Source organism: Carassius gibelio, chromosome A7, assembly GCF_023724105.1.
Source record: "Carassius gibelio isolate Cgi1373 ecotype wild population from Czech Republic chromosome A7, carGib1.2-hapl.c, whole genome shotgun sequence".
NCBI classification, from domain to species: domain Eukaryota; kingdom Metazoa; phylum Chordata; class Actinopteri; order Cypriniformes; family Cyprinidae; genus Carassius; species Carassius gibelio.
The window spans coordinates 28378135-28393406 of NC_068377.1; the positions used below are offsets into that span (position 1 = coordinate 28378135).

Sequence of the window (15272 nt, forward strand, 5' to 3'; positions counted from 1 at the left end):
ACAAAGGAAGAACAAATAAGCAAAAACAGTCTAGACACAATATTTATTTAGTTCAGTAAGAGAACTCAACTCACGTTGGTTCTCCCTTACAGGTCGATTCAGGTAGAAGTGTTTGAGCAGCTTAGAGCCCAGCTGAATGGGTGGTTATCTTTTGTGTGCGCTTTGGAAAAACAACTGTGTTGTAACTTGTTTTGGACATACATATTCAAACCCATGAAAACATTGGTTTAAAAAAAGCCATACAATAGTCATAGAGAGGCATGTGAAGCACATGTGTATGCAAACATGAGGGCTTTAAACGACCCGTGTTTGTTTGTAGGGGCCAGCCTTAACATTTTGGACAAAGAGAAAGAGCTGTCTTGGTGCTGTCACAAACCAAATTGGAGAAAGAAAGAACGGCTGAACGAGTCAGGCACTCTCCATAAGAGGTTGTCTGTTTTTTCAAAATATGTTTTATTTATTTTTTTGGATATGGTTATAAGAATGAAGCCCAACAGTTTGTGGTTTGATTGGCATAAAGGCGTAACTGTCAGTCACGAACAGAGGCCACTCACATGGTTCACAAAGGACCTGCAAACTCACAAGCACTCACACCGGTGTCTACAAAAAAAAAAAAAGAGAGAGAGAGAAAGCAACATCTTAAAGCTTCGCTCCCACACCTTTTCTCAAGCAATTACGAACACAGAAAATCCCACACCTATAGAAAGTCACATGCCAAAAATTGTCAACAAAATGGAGTAATGTCACAATACTGTATAAGGACTTGAAAAAAATGGATCTAATTATATAGGCCTATTGTCTGTGAAAAAAAACATTAAAATTACACAGAAAACAAAGCTCGAACAAGCTTTGAAAACAATTACTTAACACAATTTACACAGTGAATAACAACTGGTTAATATAACAATAAATCAAAACACTCGTTTTATTTTATAATAGTATATGATGAATAATAGTTTGAAATAACATCAGAATAATAACTTTTATTATACACAGCTAGTTTTCACAGAAACATTTCTCAGACCAGTCTTTTTCCCATGACCCCAGGGTGTCAGGGTTAAGAGCTAACAATAGAAGACACAGAAAGTGTAAAAGTGTAAGTGAAACTAATGAAGTCTTAGAAAGTGATTCAAAGAAAGCAGGTCCGGAATAACACATTTGCGTGTGCATCTTTTAAAAGTTCCTTTATTCAAAAAAGAATTGTGTCGAAAACACTCCGTGAACATATCTAGCCTACTACAGTATTTAATAATTAATAGTAACAGATAATTAGTGCACTTAGAACAACAGACTTGCCTCGATTCCGCTCTTCCTTTTTGCAACAAGTGATCTGCCACATAAAAACACCACACCCCTACAATTGATATGCAAATGAGCAAATGGTTGCATTGAGCGCTGATTGGTCAGACGTGGAATACAATTATACAATCGGTTCAACGTGGACTGCAAACTATTGCGGCTCAACAAGTGGCTTGTGGATAGAGTTCAGCAGAAGTTAGGCAAACAGCTATGATTGAGGAGCTTTTCGCGCCCTTTTTACTTTATTTTGTTTGAGAATTTGTTCTTCATGTTTTGACACATCGAGTTCTTTCATCAGTGCTACTTTTTGGCGTTTCATTCGGCCACACAATCCCGGCTGTAAAGAGACTTCACCTGCTCCGGATTTGTTTGACCTGATTAGGTCCGCTTGGACACTTTTAATTGGCCGCCTTACACATTGAGCGCTTGAAACTCAAAGTGTGTAGTGGCACTATGTACAGCATGATGGAGTATGAAATGAAGACCACGGGTCAACCTCATCCCCACCACAACAGTCCAGGGATGTCTCCTCCGGTCAGCGGGGTTGGAAACGCGCACCACGGATCTAAAACCTCTTGTCCACCCGGAGGGGACCCCATGGACAAAGTGAAGCGCCCCATGAATGCGTTTATGGTGTGGTCCCGGGGTCAGCGGAGGAAGATGGCACAGGAGAACCCCAAAATGCACAACTCGGAGATAAGCAAACGCCTCGGGGCGGAATGGAAACTTTTAACGGACACGGAGAAGCGGCCGTTCATCGATGAGGCCAAACGGTTGCGGGCCGTACACATGAAGGACTACCCCGACTACAAATACAAACCTCGGCGTAAGACCAAAGCTCTCCTCAGGAAGGACAACCCCGTCGGTAAATATCCTCTCGGAGCCGGCAGCCTGCTGGCATCAGCCGTGGCACAGGGACAAGGCGGGAGCCCGAGAATGGACGGCTATGGCTGGGGTCACACCGGCGCTTATATGGGAATGCAGGGTGAAGCGCTCGGATACCCGCAACAACTGCACCGGTACGAGCTGTCAGCTCTCCAGTACCCGCCGGCACAGACCTACATGAACGGAGCCAGCTCTTACAGGTTTCTTTTATCACTATATATTTTTTTATTTTTACGTTGGCTTGACAATCTGTGGAACTGGAAAGCTAGTGGTGTGTGGCGAACGCGCACAGAAATTTGTGTTAAAAGTTTCGATTTTCGTTCTCCATTTTATGAAGAGAAGTGGAAGAATCGAACGTTTGTGAACAATTTCACATCGTTCTCTTTAATTTGTTTCAGTGGAGTATATTTAATATAAATTCAAGTATGTAAAAGTACTTCTATTTAGATTAAGAGTATTTTGAAGATTGAATTTCTCAGATTAACGATTTTTGTGCTGAATGTGCTTAACTTGTCGCTTAATATCCTCTAAACCACACACCTATTCCGTCTATAATATCGTTATCAACGCAAATTTCCTCACAATTTGCCTATATATTTTCTCTCAGAATCACCACAACTAAGCTGGCTTAACCTGTGTAGACCTGTTAATTGCTTGTCAGCATTACTGGGAGCAAATGGGCGTTTTATGTGTGGAAAGATACAGATTCTCAATGCTGCTCTTGTCTGTCTGAGATCTATATATCAAAATGTTTTTTTCTTCTTCTCACTATTATGGCTAATTGTCTTTTTGTTTTTGTCCACAGCCAAATGTCATATAGCGGCAGCCCTCAGCAGCCCAGTCCGGTGATGTCTATGGTTAAACCAGAACCACTATCCCATTCGCCCTCTGGCCACCACCGTGGGGCTTTCCAAGGGGACCTGAGGGACATGATTAGCATGTACATTCCAGGTGGTGATGCCAGTGATGGCTCAAACCAGAGAACCTACCCTGGTGTCCAACAGCACTATCTTGGTGGAACTGTTCCCCTCACTCATATCTGAAGTTTAGGGAATGCTCCCTGAACTCCTATTAGTTGGCCCGTTATTGGGACCGTAGTGCTACAAATAGACTATGGATTACTGAACACTTCTGATTGTTTACTACCTCCTTGCTGTGAATGATCTGAAGTTCTGTTGAACCTGTATAGCTAATTTAGCTGTTTCAGTCTCTTGTGTTCTGTCTTTTTCACACAATGACCAGGCATAACTACTTCTCATCACATTAAGGTCAAGTCAGCCGTTTTCTCTATTCCAGATAATCTTGCACAGCTATCCTCTTTATTCCTCTAATAGATTTTTTTTTCTTTTTCAACAAGTGTTCTTTTGTGCTCTGTGCAATGTTTAGAACATGCGTTGTTCATGCAGTAGTGGGCAATCATTATTCAAAGTCTTAAGTGGGGTACAAAACGGGGCGAAACTGCATTTTGGGAACTTCAAAAAACAGGTCCACTGATGATGATGGCAATGGCCAGTGATGGTATATGTGACCTTGAGGAGAGTAAAAATGTAGTTTTGTGAACCCGGTTTTCCCCAGATGTATGCCCAAACTGGCTCAGCACATGGAATAACTGAGTAATGGGTTGAGTTTACCTTTTAAGTGTCTCTTTAAATTTGGGCAATATCGTAAAGTGTTTTGGAATATCTCAGGGCATTCTTGAAATAAATAGCAGGACATGACCATATAGATCAGCTTTAACTTTTACTTCATATAATTAGAAATCTTTGGAACCCAATTTGTAATTGAGAGGAGAAAAAAGTAATTGTCACAATCTGCTTTTTCCTACTTTTAATAATAGCTGTAAATTCATATTTACCATACAAGTGTGGACGTGAGTTTGTGAACTAACTTTTTTGTTTATAGTCATTTTTTGTTTGCACTCCTGTAAATGGTGAACTTTTGCCATATTTATAGCTTTCTAAATGTTTAGTTTGTCTGGCTTAGCATTCCAGCTTTTCCCTCTTATGGGTCAAACTTAGTTGCACTGATCTTTTGCTGTCAGTCAATGCACTTCGTTAGACTAGGAGGTTATCGACTAATCACCTGGTCATTCTTATTCTACCACAGCATTAAGTCTGCCTCTGCCATTACAGTATGGTTGACCAGTTAGTTCAGTGCACTTGACTGAATATTTCTTTTGGTGGCTTTTTTATTTTTTTATAATATACCCCCCACAGTGACCTTGGTCCTTTGTCAACAAAATGCAAAGTTATGTCAGTCTTGAGGTTTGTTTTGAACTCAAACTGTGCAGGTGGCAGTCAAAAATTAAAGTTTGTCAGTCCAGCTCATTTTTGCCACAAAGCTTGGTTAGCTAGTTACTAATGTTTTGGTTAATGAAATGATTTTAAGCACAATGAAAAGTTTACATTGCCATTGAAGTGAGTTTGCAGCTTGCTGTTTAAATTTTCTTTAAAAAAATGGTTTTAATGTTGGTTGTAAATATACCTTTTTGTACAGGTGTTTTTGTGGCTCTTATAAGGGCTATTCTTGCAGAATAAAAAAAATTGAAAACGCAATGTCTTGTCTCAAGTTGTAATTATTTTGAAGTGAATCTTTTTGAATGTTTGTAATTTCCAAGTCGCATGCAACTCGTATTCTTTCATTTTGGACCTTCAGTATCATCGCAATAGTTTTATCACACTAATGGACAATGTACCTACTATTTGCAGTCAGTCATGGTCTGTTTAATGTGACTGTGTCTGGTAATAACTAAAGATTAAAATGAGTGTTTGTGATTATCAACATGGTGATCTCAAAGAGGTGCTGCTCCATGTAAAATAAGCCCAGTTATTTTATGGCTTTATGTTTTTCACAAATTACAAACAAATTTAAAATGCATTAGGGCCAACATTCTTAAATGGTACCCAGTGTTTATTATTAATCTCTTATTATAATTATGAATTTATTTCATAGTTTTATTAAAACCGCTTCTAATCTAGGCGTATTAAGATTTTTAACGAGGAAAAATGCTGAGTCCTAAATGTAGACTACTGTATTGTGTGTGTGTGTGTGTGTGTGTGTAATAATAATAATTACATAATTATTATTATTATGTAATAATAATACATTTTTTAATAATACGTTTGTGTCGTAAAAAAGTTTGAGACGAGGGTTAAATATAGAGCAAACAGCCAGAAAGGAGCGATTTAAGGGCGAAAGCATCTACTTTCACTGTCCACCTCAGCATAACCCTCTCTATCCAGATTGAAAACTGGTTGTTGTCTCGCTCGTAATTGGCCGTTTCGGAGGGGCATTGTCCGTGTCTTTTGAGCTCGCAGGTGTACGTAGTAAGCCACTGAATCCGGAGAGGCTCCCTTGGACCACTTTGTTCTCTTTTTTCGCTCCCCGCTGTGCGGAAAATTAGCGTTGCCGTCGTTTCTCCCCGTTTTCTCCTTGGGTTTAACCCCCGCTCCACCTAATGTTATTCTCATGAAAATGTAAGAGCTCGCTGCGGCTAATCGGAGGGCGCGGGGGGGCGAGAAGTTAAGTTTACATTTACCTTGATTTACAGTTCAGGCGTGTTTCAAGATAGATTAAGTAAATCATTATCTATTATCATTTTTGGATAAAAATGTTTAAAGGAAGAAAATTAAGCCCTCTTAATTTTTTTTTTTAAGTGCTTTGCGTATGGTCAGACAACTTGTGGTGGTGGTGGGGGTAAGAGGGTGTGTGTGGGGTGGGGGGTTTGGGGGTTCCTGGATGCTCTGCTGAGAAATACAATCACTTAGCAACAACCAGTGAGGCTTCAACGAACTGTTACCAGTGTATATTGTGGGTTGCCAGTTTGCAGATTAAGCCCAGAATTCGATGTCGGAGAATGTGTATTTAAAAAAAAAAGTTTTAAATTAGTTGACAGCCTGTTGTAATTTCGTCATAAACCCTGAAACGAGATTAATGGTTGCCCTGGCAACTGGGGGGGTGCGTAATATTTACATGCATTCCGAGGGAGCCGCTCCCCTCTTGCACGCACACACACTCGCGCACACACACACACACACACACACATACACACAGGCTTCTGCCCAACAGGTGAAATAAAAACTGCGAATATGAAGAGGCTGGTGATTGTGGGTATGAACTGAAAAAAATACTGTACAATTTTGACATTTGATTTGATTTCAGTCATGCAAATGGAAATACAATGCAGCATGTTGCATTTTTTTTTTGTCCAGAGTATAAATTTTTTTGTCTCACACTCATGTTGCTTTGTTGTAAGCATGTTTTGTTTATGGCCGTCTTAAATGTCTTAAACTATGCATTCTCAGTACTATACTACTTTAGCATTTATTTTCATTTCTGTTTCACAGAAAAAAAAATGTCTCGATGGTGAGTAAGTAATATCATCATTTTCATTTTTAAGTGAGCTATTTCTTTAAGCAGACTATGCTAAGTAATGAATTTTTCAACCTGTCCACAGGCCTACATTAAAGCATGTTTAATCACTCTTACACGATGACTTGTCAGTCTTACCTCAGACGCTGTGTATGCACAGGTGAGTGAGTGGGCGTACATTTTCTTCCTTTTTTTTTTTTAACCGAGTCGCTACGCTTGGTTGAAATGCCACCAAGGCTGGATACACGTATGTTTGTGAGTCAGCCTCGATGAGCCACTGCCTGTCACGCAATAACAGGAGGGTGGCCCGACTCATCCGATAACAATCTGTGTTGTGTCTGCCACACGTCAAATGTAACTTTATAGGTTAATAATATGAAGCCTGTTTAAACAGAAACATCTGTTTGTGTATACTTTATACTTTGTATTGTGTACACAGACAAAAAAAGCACAGTATAAAAATGTAAAAGATAATAGAGAAAAAAAAATCTGTACACCATTGGTGGGACGTTTCTGCCAAATCTATCAACTTCCTGTATCTTGAGGTAGGTATCATTTAAAATCAAGATTTTGGATGCTATTTTAAGTTGGAGTAGGTGTGTACCTCATAAGTTTTTCACTTTATTTAATCAGAGGGAAATAAAATGAAACACACAGACAGATTCCAGCTTGTCAACAAAATATATCTACATCAAAAGACTGGCATAAGGCCAAGGCAGTAGTCTACCTGCTTAGCTCATATAGTTGGCAATGACCAGGGTAAAATGTGTTTTGTTTGTTTGTTTGTTTTTTCTGGATAAGACAACCGTAATACCCCTATAAATTTGTTTTTTGTCATGATGAATTTAAAAAGCTGAATAGGAAGTTGAATAAAGTGTGTTATTACTTCACACTGTAAAACTGATTGAAACTTTAAAAGACTAAAATACTACCATAAAACATGTTAACTGGTTAACACTATGTTCTCTTACTATACAGGAAAACTGTAATGGGTCTTATTTAAAGTGAAGCTGTAGACTGACATTTCCAGATTTCCCTGGCTTACACTACACATTTGTTGATATTTTAAATAATTGTGTTTCTTCATAGTTTTGTTATCAGTTCGGGTTTTATGATACATCCTAAATGGTTCAATTAATGTATTGCTGTGTTACGATTAACTAATATTTACCTCAGCCTGTGGAAAGTCTACTTGTGAAGAACTTTGATTCTTTATCTTGCCGCACCACCTTTGTTATTAGTGGTTATCAGTATATGATAATGGTGCACAATAAACGGTTTTAATAGCAGCATAGGCTTGATAATTCAGCAGAAAAGTGCTGTTGGGTTTACCAGTTTAAAATCAAATCTTTTTTATAATATAAATTACACTTTTAAGATGTGAAATGTACAGGTTGTTCTGTGAATATGTGTACATTTTAACTGTATTTGTTACACAATTATTCCGGCAGTGTTTTTTCTGTACAAACTACAGGACTTTTTTAAAACAGTGTACAGGAAAAAAAAACTGAAAACATAGAGACCCCAGAGGTCTAAGCCCACCTTTCTGAGTATCCATGGCAGGCTTTGACAGAGCACGTGTACATTTCTTAATGTGGTTAATAGAGGAAGCATTTGTGCAGCAATGAAAGAGTGATTGACAGATAACACTAATGAGAGCACCACACCCCGGGCAAGACTGGTCTTGCAGCAAATCAAGGGAGAGCGAGGTGGGGTGAAACAGAGGCAGAGTGAAACAAGATACTCTGGATTACTATTCCCAAAAAAGATAAATCCATCACCTGTGATTTTATGCATGCAATGTTAACATGCATGTTAACAGGCATACCTATGATGCTACTTTATTGTCTATGCTTTGACAAAAAGCTGGGAGCTAAGGATATCTTTGACAAACCGGTCTGACACAGGAGATCTGCCACTGTAGGCTGGATATAGGACATTTGTCAAGCATCCCACATAGATGGGAAGGTGCTGGTGCATACCACTGATTAAAAGATATAGATACGGCAGGAAACATTCTCCTTCTCAGGTGAGGTAAGATAGGAATATAGGCCAAACTTTGACCTGACAAACAAGACAACAGACTGTGTCATCCAACACTATGGATTTTAATAATAGGCCTACATTCATTTAACTGTCAAAAAAAAAAAAAAAAAAACTGCACTCTCAAGAACTAACTAAACCTCTGTCCTTACTCCACTGAATATTATTTACATAGATAAATTATACTGTTTAAAAGAAAGATTTTGAATTATTTAATTTTATGTAAATGTATTAATTTACTGTAAAAAGGTATATTATTGTTTTAATATTATTACAATTAAAACAACTGTTTTCTATTTGAATATATTTTAACATGAAATGTATTCCTGTGTTTGAAAAGCTGAATTTTGTTGCAGGACCTTTTATAGACCTTTTATATTCTAATGTGCTCACTTGGTACTCAAGAAACTATTCTTATCAATATCAGTGTTGAAAATGGTGACGCTTAAAACTTTTGTGGAGAATTTTTAAGGTTCTTTGATGAATAGAAAGTTCAAAAGAACAGCATTTATTTGAAAGAGATTTTTTGTAACATTATAGATGCCACTTTTGATCAATTAAATGTGTCCTTGCTTAATAAAAGTATTAACTTGTTAAGGTTGACCCCAAACCTTTGAATAGCAGTGCAAGGATATTTACACTTTAAATGACCTTCATTCATATCTTTAGCTATCTTCAACTGTAAATAAGAAAAACAAAATTCATTCTCTGTCTGACAGTTTATTTGAAATGGGGTCTGATGAGCATCGATGATAGGTGTGTTGACGTGTGCCTAGCCCTGCTGATCAGCAAGAATAGCCGGTTGCAGTTGGGGGTGGAGTTGAGAAGAGATCCATCAGATCAGATGATTTCTGCTTTTCAGTCTACGGGAATTACACTACTTACATGAAAGTAAACTTAATGCTGATCTTGAGTTGACTCTGCAGCTTAAGGAAAATGTGCAGTCTAAATTAGAAGCATTTATTTAACCATGAACAAGCCTAAATTATGACCACAACCAAAGACAACATGCAGAGAATATCCCTTTAGAGGAACTTACAAAGGAACCTATTCTGTTATGCTTCACTTTTATGTTTACGTATATGAAATCTGTGAAAAAAAAAAAAGATTCTAACGCCTCCTTAAAATGGAACAATTTACAGAAACAAAACATATTTCTTCTAGCCAATTTCAATGGCGCTTGTAAATGTTTGTCATAATTGATTTGAGAATTCCACTACATTATTTACAAAGGATATGCAGTTTGGAGAATGGGTGGATGATTTGGAGGTTCTTTTGTATTATGTTTTATACTTTGCTTTATTTAAAATAATTTATACCAGTTTATTGTTTCATTGCTTTGTCTCACACACATTTCACATCACGTCACACATCCATTCTTAGTTTAATTTTAGTCGCAGTTTTTATCCTGGGAAAATAAAGGCACAGAAAACTTTTTGTATAGGACTAGAGTAACTATCCATTAAATGACTGTTAATTAGTAAGAAAATTATTTGAAATGATATGCTTGTAAATTGATTGTCAGTGTTAAGACTAAATTAAATGTAATATTTATTTTCATATCACAAGTCATTTTAAGTGTCTGTGCATGATGAAATTAAATTGAACTATATAATCTGAGTTTATATTAGAGAAAAGATTTGTTCTTCCTGCTTTTACTATTTAGATAAAGCTCTCATTAGATGCCTGGGCTTATCTTTCTGCCATTTGCATTCAGCCGTCCTGTCTGAGTGCATTCGGACTATTGTTCAAGCAGTGCTTGTTTAACTCTGTTTGTCTGTCTGCTCTGACATTCTTGAAAGGAAGAAAGAAAAGAAATCCAACTCGTTGTAGTAAATTAAAACAAAATCTTTATTCGGATTTCAGTCTAACGGATTTCAGACTTCTTGAGGTGGTCTTAATAAAATAGCAACTGAATGCATTTTCTGAACCAGAACTAATACTGCTAGTATATCTTTCCATGCTTTCTACTTCTACTTCGAAGAGTTTAAACTAATGAAATGCAGAGAAATGAGTTTGTTTCAGTCAAATACTACTGAAAGTCCATTGTACTTAAAATAAAAAAGTTTTATGTACCCAAAAAGATATATTTTAAGTTGGAGCCACTGAATAAAGGGGTAGATGTATTATTATTATTATTATTTACTGCTCTGTTATTTTGGCATTTAAATGTGTTTCTTTTATGTTCTAGTTTTATAAGTTTATCATAGTTGGTAAGAGTAAAGCTTGCGGATAGCACGGGATAAGGCTACAAAGCTTCAATGTGATAAATACTTCATGGAAATATATAGTGATAGGATCTTTGATGGTTGTATTAGCACGTGCTAATGTGATATTGCTTATTAACACATAACCATGAAGATTCAGTTAGTTCTGTTTCAAGTCAAATTGTGGAAAACAAGTTTGTGTAACTCTTTGCCTCTCTCTAGTGGTATAATTATGTATCACAGTTCATTAACTTGAACCATCCATAATGGATAAATGCAACAATACAACTTCATATAAGAATAAAAGATTATTTTTTTTCCCTTTCACACAACAAACACAACAAATGATCTGATGGAACTGTTTTACTCAGTGGTCAGAAGTACACTGGAACTTTAGATATGAAAAAAACAAAACAAAACAATCGTTTGTAATATTTCATTCATGAAATAAACCAACAAAGAATAACAGATGTTCAGAAGCAAAAATGGAAAATAAATTCATAAATGTAATGTGGTCAAATATGCAATTTTCATCATTCAAATAAAATTTTTCCTTTTATCTGCTTGAAACTTGCTTTTGATTGGTGAATAACATCTATATATATATAAAAAGCTATTTGTACCAAATTTCTACAATTACACTCTACAGCATGGCTACATGTAGTATTGCATGACAACTGCAAAATAAGAAATACAACAGTAAACGATTCATTACTGTTGTGTCTCTACACATAAACTAAAGAAATCATTCTGTTTTGTCAAATGACAACAGAATATATTTTCTAGAGTGTGAAGCTAAATGGGCATAGATCCTGGAAGACTTTTTGGATTTGGTTGGATTTGTCTAGATAGAAAAAAACTAAAATAATTATATGTGCAATTTTAAAGAATTTTTTACAATTCTGAAATGTATATTTACAAAAATCTTGGCAGACTGTTTTTTTTTCCACAGAATTATTCAAAATGGTTGCATGGGTTTTAGTATTCAGTGAGCCAGGGTAAAGTGAGCATTAAGACAGTATGTCAGCAATAATATATGTAGGTTTAGTACATTTTTCTGAAATTTATGGTTGAATTCAAGCATTCAATTGACACTATTCCTTTCCTTGGGCTAAAAAAAAACTTCAGGTCACCTGGAATACGTGAATGTGTTCATTATACAGTATTTGTGCCTGCATCTCAAGTAAGCACTGATACATGCTTTTAACAAGTGACAGAGCTTAATTTCACAAGAACTGTCATTTTGATTAAAGAACATCTAATTCCCTGATCGACTGTTCAGTGTTCAGTGCACTCTGTCAAACTAAGTGGTCACTGAATTTGCCTGGTGTTTGGATCTACTCAGTCGTCTTCCTGAGGGCAGGGCTGCTTTTCCAGAGGACCTGAGCTGCAATCACACCATTACAGAAAGAAGAAATGATGTAGGTGACAGCCATGAGGGAATAACATTGGAACATCTTTAAATGCTGTGTTGAAGTGTTTAAGAAGTTGCAATATCTACGATATTAATTAAAAAGAATGCAAGATGCAATAATTGAAGTTGAAAAGTGGGTTGATAATAGGGGATTTCAATTATCAGTAGCAAAAACACAGATCATTTGTTTTTCAAGGGTGGCATAAAATCACACCCCTCTCTTTAAAATTGTATGGGAATCCTCTGGAAGTAAAATCCATAATGTTTTGGGGGTTTTGGTTTGATGAAAAACTGAGTTTATCTGTATAAAATTAAAGACAAGTATAAAAAGATTATTAATAGTCTTGTTTATCAGGACAGGAATGGGGAGCAAGTAGAGCATCTTTACAAAATATACACTGGGCACTCATGAGGTCGGTCTTTGACATGGATGTGTAGCTTATATGTTGGCAGCAGAAACAAACCTCAAACAATTTGATGCATTGCAACTCGAGCCCTAAGAATCTGTAGTGGATCATTTAATTCATTACTAATATCAGTGCAGGTGGAAATGGGAGTAATGCCAGTTAATATTGGCATATTAGTTTAATATCCAGGGGGAAAAAAAGTGTTTTGTTTCCAGTCAAAAGTATATTAGGAACATTGAGACAAACTTGAAAAGTTTTGGGTGGATAGGTGATGCAAAGGCTACGTCAATTAAAGTACAACAATACAGTCTCAATATCCTCCATTAAGTGGGAAATACAGTGGGAAATAAATGACAAATCTAAACAAAGAGAATGATTTTAAGAGACATTTCCAAGGTTCAGTGTTTTTATTTGCCGATCGAAAGATCAGGATACAGGATATGCTGCAGGTACAGCTGTATATATTCCAAAGAATGATTCTTATATTAAGAAAAGAGTGTACTGGTTCATTGCACGAAACACAACAAAGAAAGGTGTAATTTTATTTAAAAAAAAATGTAAAGTCAAAGAAGTTTGATCACAAATACTTTTCTATAGCAGGTATTATAGGGGTAAGGCTAACATCATTAAGTTTATTAAATAAACTAAGTTAGGTAAAATAATCAATTTTATTTTTATTATTATTAATAAAATAATAATATTTTTTCCCCGTTTTTCTTTGTTTCTTTCTTTCTTTCTTTCTTTCTTTCTTGCATTATGTCACTGCACGTCTTGTTCCTCACTCCAGTCCAGTCGGTGGCGGTAAAGCACCTACAAATTGGTTTGCCAAACCCCAATAAACACCAAAGAAGAAGAAGAAGAAGTAAACAGGTTGAAATGAACACGAATCGTTCAATAAGAAAAAGTGAGTCGGGACTAAGTTCCGACATCTCGGGCCAACCGTATTGCGTCTCAGTATTGAAAGAAGGGTACTGCACAGCTGAATCAGACGGGACGTTCAGAGCTGACGGAACCATTTCTTTAATTACTGGACCACACACTATCCTGGTAGACACCGGAGGTCCATGGGATCGAGACTTTCTAGTCGCAAAACTTAAGGAGAAGGGTCTGACACCAGACGATGTTGCTACAGTAGTCGGAACCCACGGTCACTCTGATCACGTGGGAAACTTGGGGTTGTTTCAAAACTCCAAAATAATCGTGGGATGTGACATAAGCTTGGGTGATCGATATCTGCCCAACCAGCTGGCTGAGGGACAGCCATACCCTATTGATGATTTCGTAAGTTATTCATATGTCATTTATGGCCATAATTTGACTAACAAAAGGTCTATATGTAGCTTACTTAAGTAACATGATCCACTCTATCCTCAAGGTGTCCGTCATTCCCACGCCTGGCCACATGGGTAGAGATGTCAGTGTCCTGGTGAAGGGAACATCGGAGGGGACGGTCCTTGTTGCTGGAGACTTGTTTGAACGCTGCCATGATGAAGATTCGTGGAAAGAGCTGAGCGAGAATCCTCAGATACAGGAGACCCACCGACAGAAGGCGCTGCAGATGGCTGATGTGATCATTCCCGGACACGGGCCATTATTTAGAGTGCACCGGGAATAATAACGGCATTGACGTAATCCTGGACTTGAGACTCCGTTACTGGGCATTTATGAAACCTTAATCACAAAGAACACATTGATTTATATCACCAGTCTGACGCAGGCATTTTAAAATTGGAACTCGTCGTTAACACTGTACATCTACTGTAGGTGTGAAATGAGATAACTTCATTTATCAGTGTTGGCCGGGGCATCATACTGCTTTCTTAGTTTTTTTTTTACCCGTAGTGAGCGCTCGAGGCAGTGACTTGCTTGAGTTATTTTTAGGCTTATCTTGATTTTAGATCGTGCTACAAAAGAAGGCTACGGAAGATATGATTGTCGTCATATGTTGTAATTCAGCAGTAAATGAGGTCAAAGAAGGGACTTTGACAAAAATAATCTGTGAATGGAAATTTTATGTGTGGCATCTTAAAGCTTTATAAAAGGTTAATACAAAAGACACCTGTAAAAAAAATGTCTGCTGTTGAAAAATTTTGTACGTGCATATTGTGCCTTTAAATAAAGTTATCAAAAGTAGCAACAAGCAATCTAATGGCTTGTTTCCACTGAGTGGTATGCTTCGGTAAAGTGTGGTACACAATGTGACTATTTACATGATTTATAATATATTTTTATGTGACCTAAATATTAACTCATAGCCACTCAAAATATATGCTATATGATTCTATTGTGTCGATATAAATATGAATTACAGCATTTTATTAAGTTTGCATGTTCTTGTTTTCACCAAAAACCTTCTTTAGGACATGCAGCATCAGCTTAAAAAAATTATTCATATTCAGGTAGTATTTAAGTACAGAACATTTACTCTTACATGAGTGCTGTCAAAAGTAATGGATGTAAGTTTCTTTTAAATGTAATGGTAAGTTTTTATTCGCTGAGCTATTGCTTTACAACATTTGACATTTTGTACATTATTTAGGTCAGGAATTAACTTTACCTGACATTAAAGAGATAGTTCACCCATAAAAGAAAATTTGACGTTTATCTGCTTAACCCAGGGGCGTCAAAGATGACTTAGTTTCTTCA

At 36.8% G+C, this 15272-nt stretch overlaps 2 protein-coding genes across 2 annotated transcripts; both read left to right on the plus strand.

Annotated features, from left to right (window-relative positions):
• Positions 1 to 1370: 1370 nt before the first annotated feature.
• Positions 1371 to 4739, plus strand: LOC128017059 (transcription factor Sox-19b). The gene is made up of 2 exons (XM_052602150.1): positions 1371 to 2384; positions 2990 to 4739. The coding sequence occupies exons 1-2, from the start codon at positions 1753 to 1755 to the stop codon at positions 3225 to 3227; spliced, it is 870 nt and encodes a 289-aa protein (XP_052458110.1). The 5' UTR covers positions 1371 to 1752; the 3' UTR covers positions 3228 to 4739.
• Positions 4740 to 13456: 8717 nt separating this feature from the next.
• Positions 13457 to 14775, plus strand: LOC128017060 (metallo-beta-lactamase domain-containing protein 1-like). The gene is made up of 2 exons (XM_052602151.1): positions 13457 to 13907; positions 14002 to 14775. The coding sequence occupies exons 1-2, from the start codon at positions 13503 to 13505 to the stop codon at positions 14239 to 14241; spliced, it is 645 nt and encodes a 214-aa protein (XP_052458111.1). The 5' UTR covers positions 13457 to 13502; the 3' UTR covers positions 14242 to 14775.
• Positions 14776 to 15272: the final 497 nt, after the last annotated feature.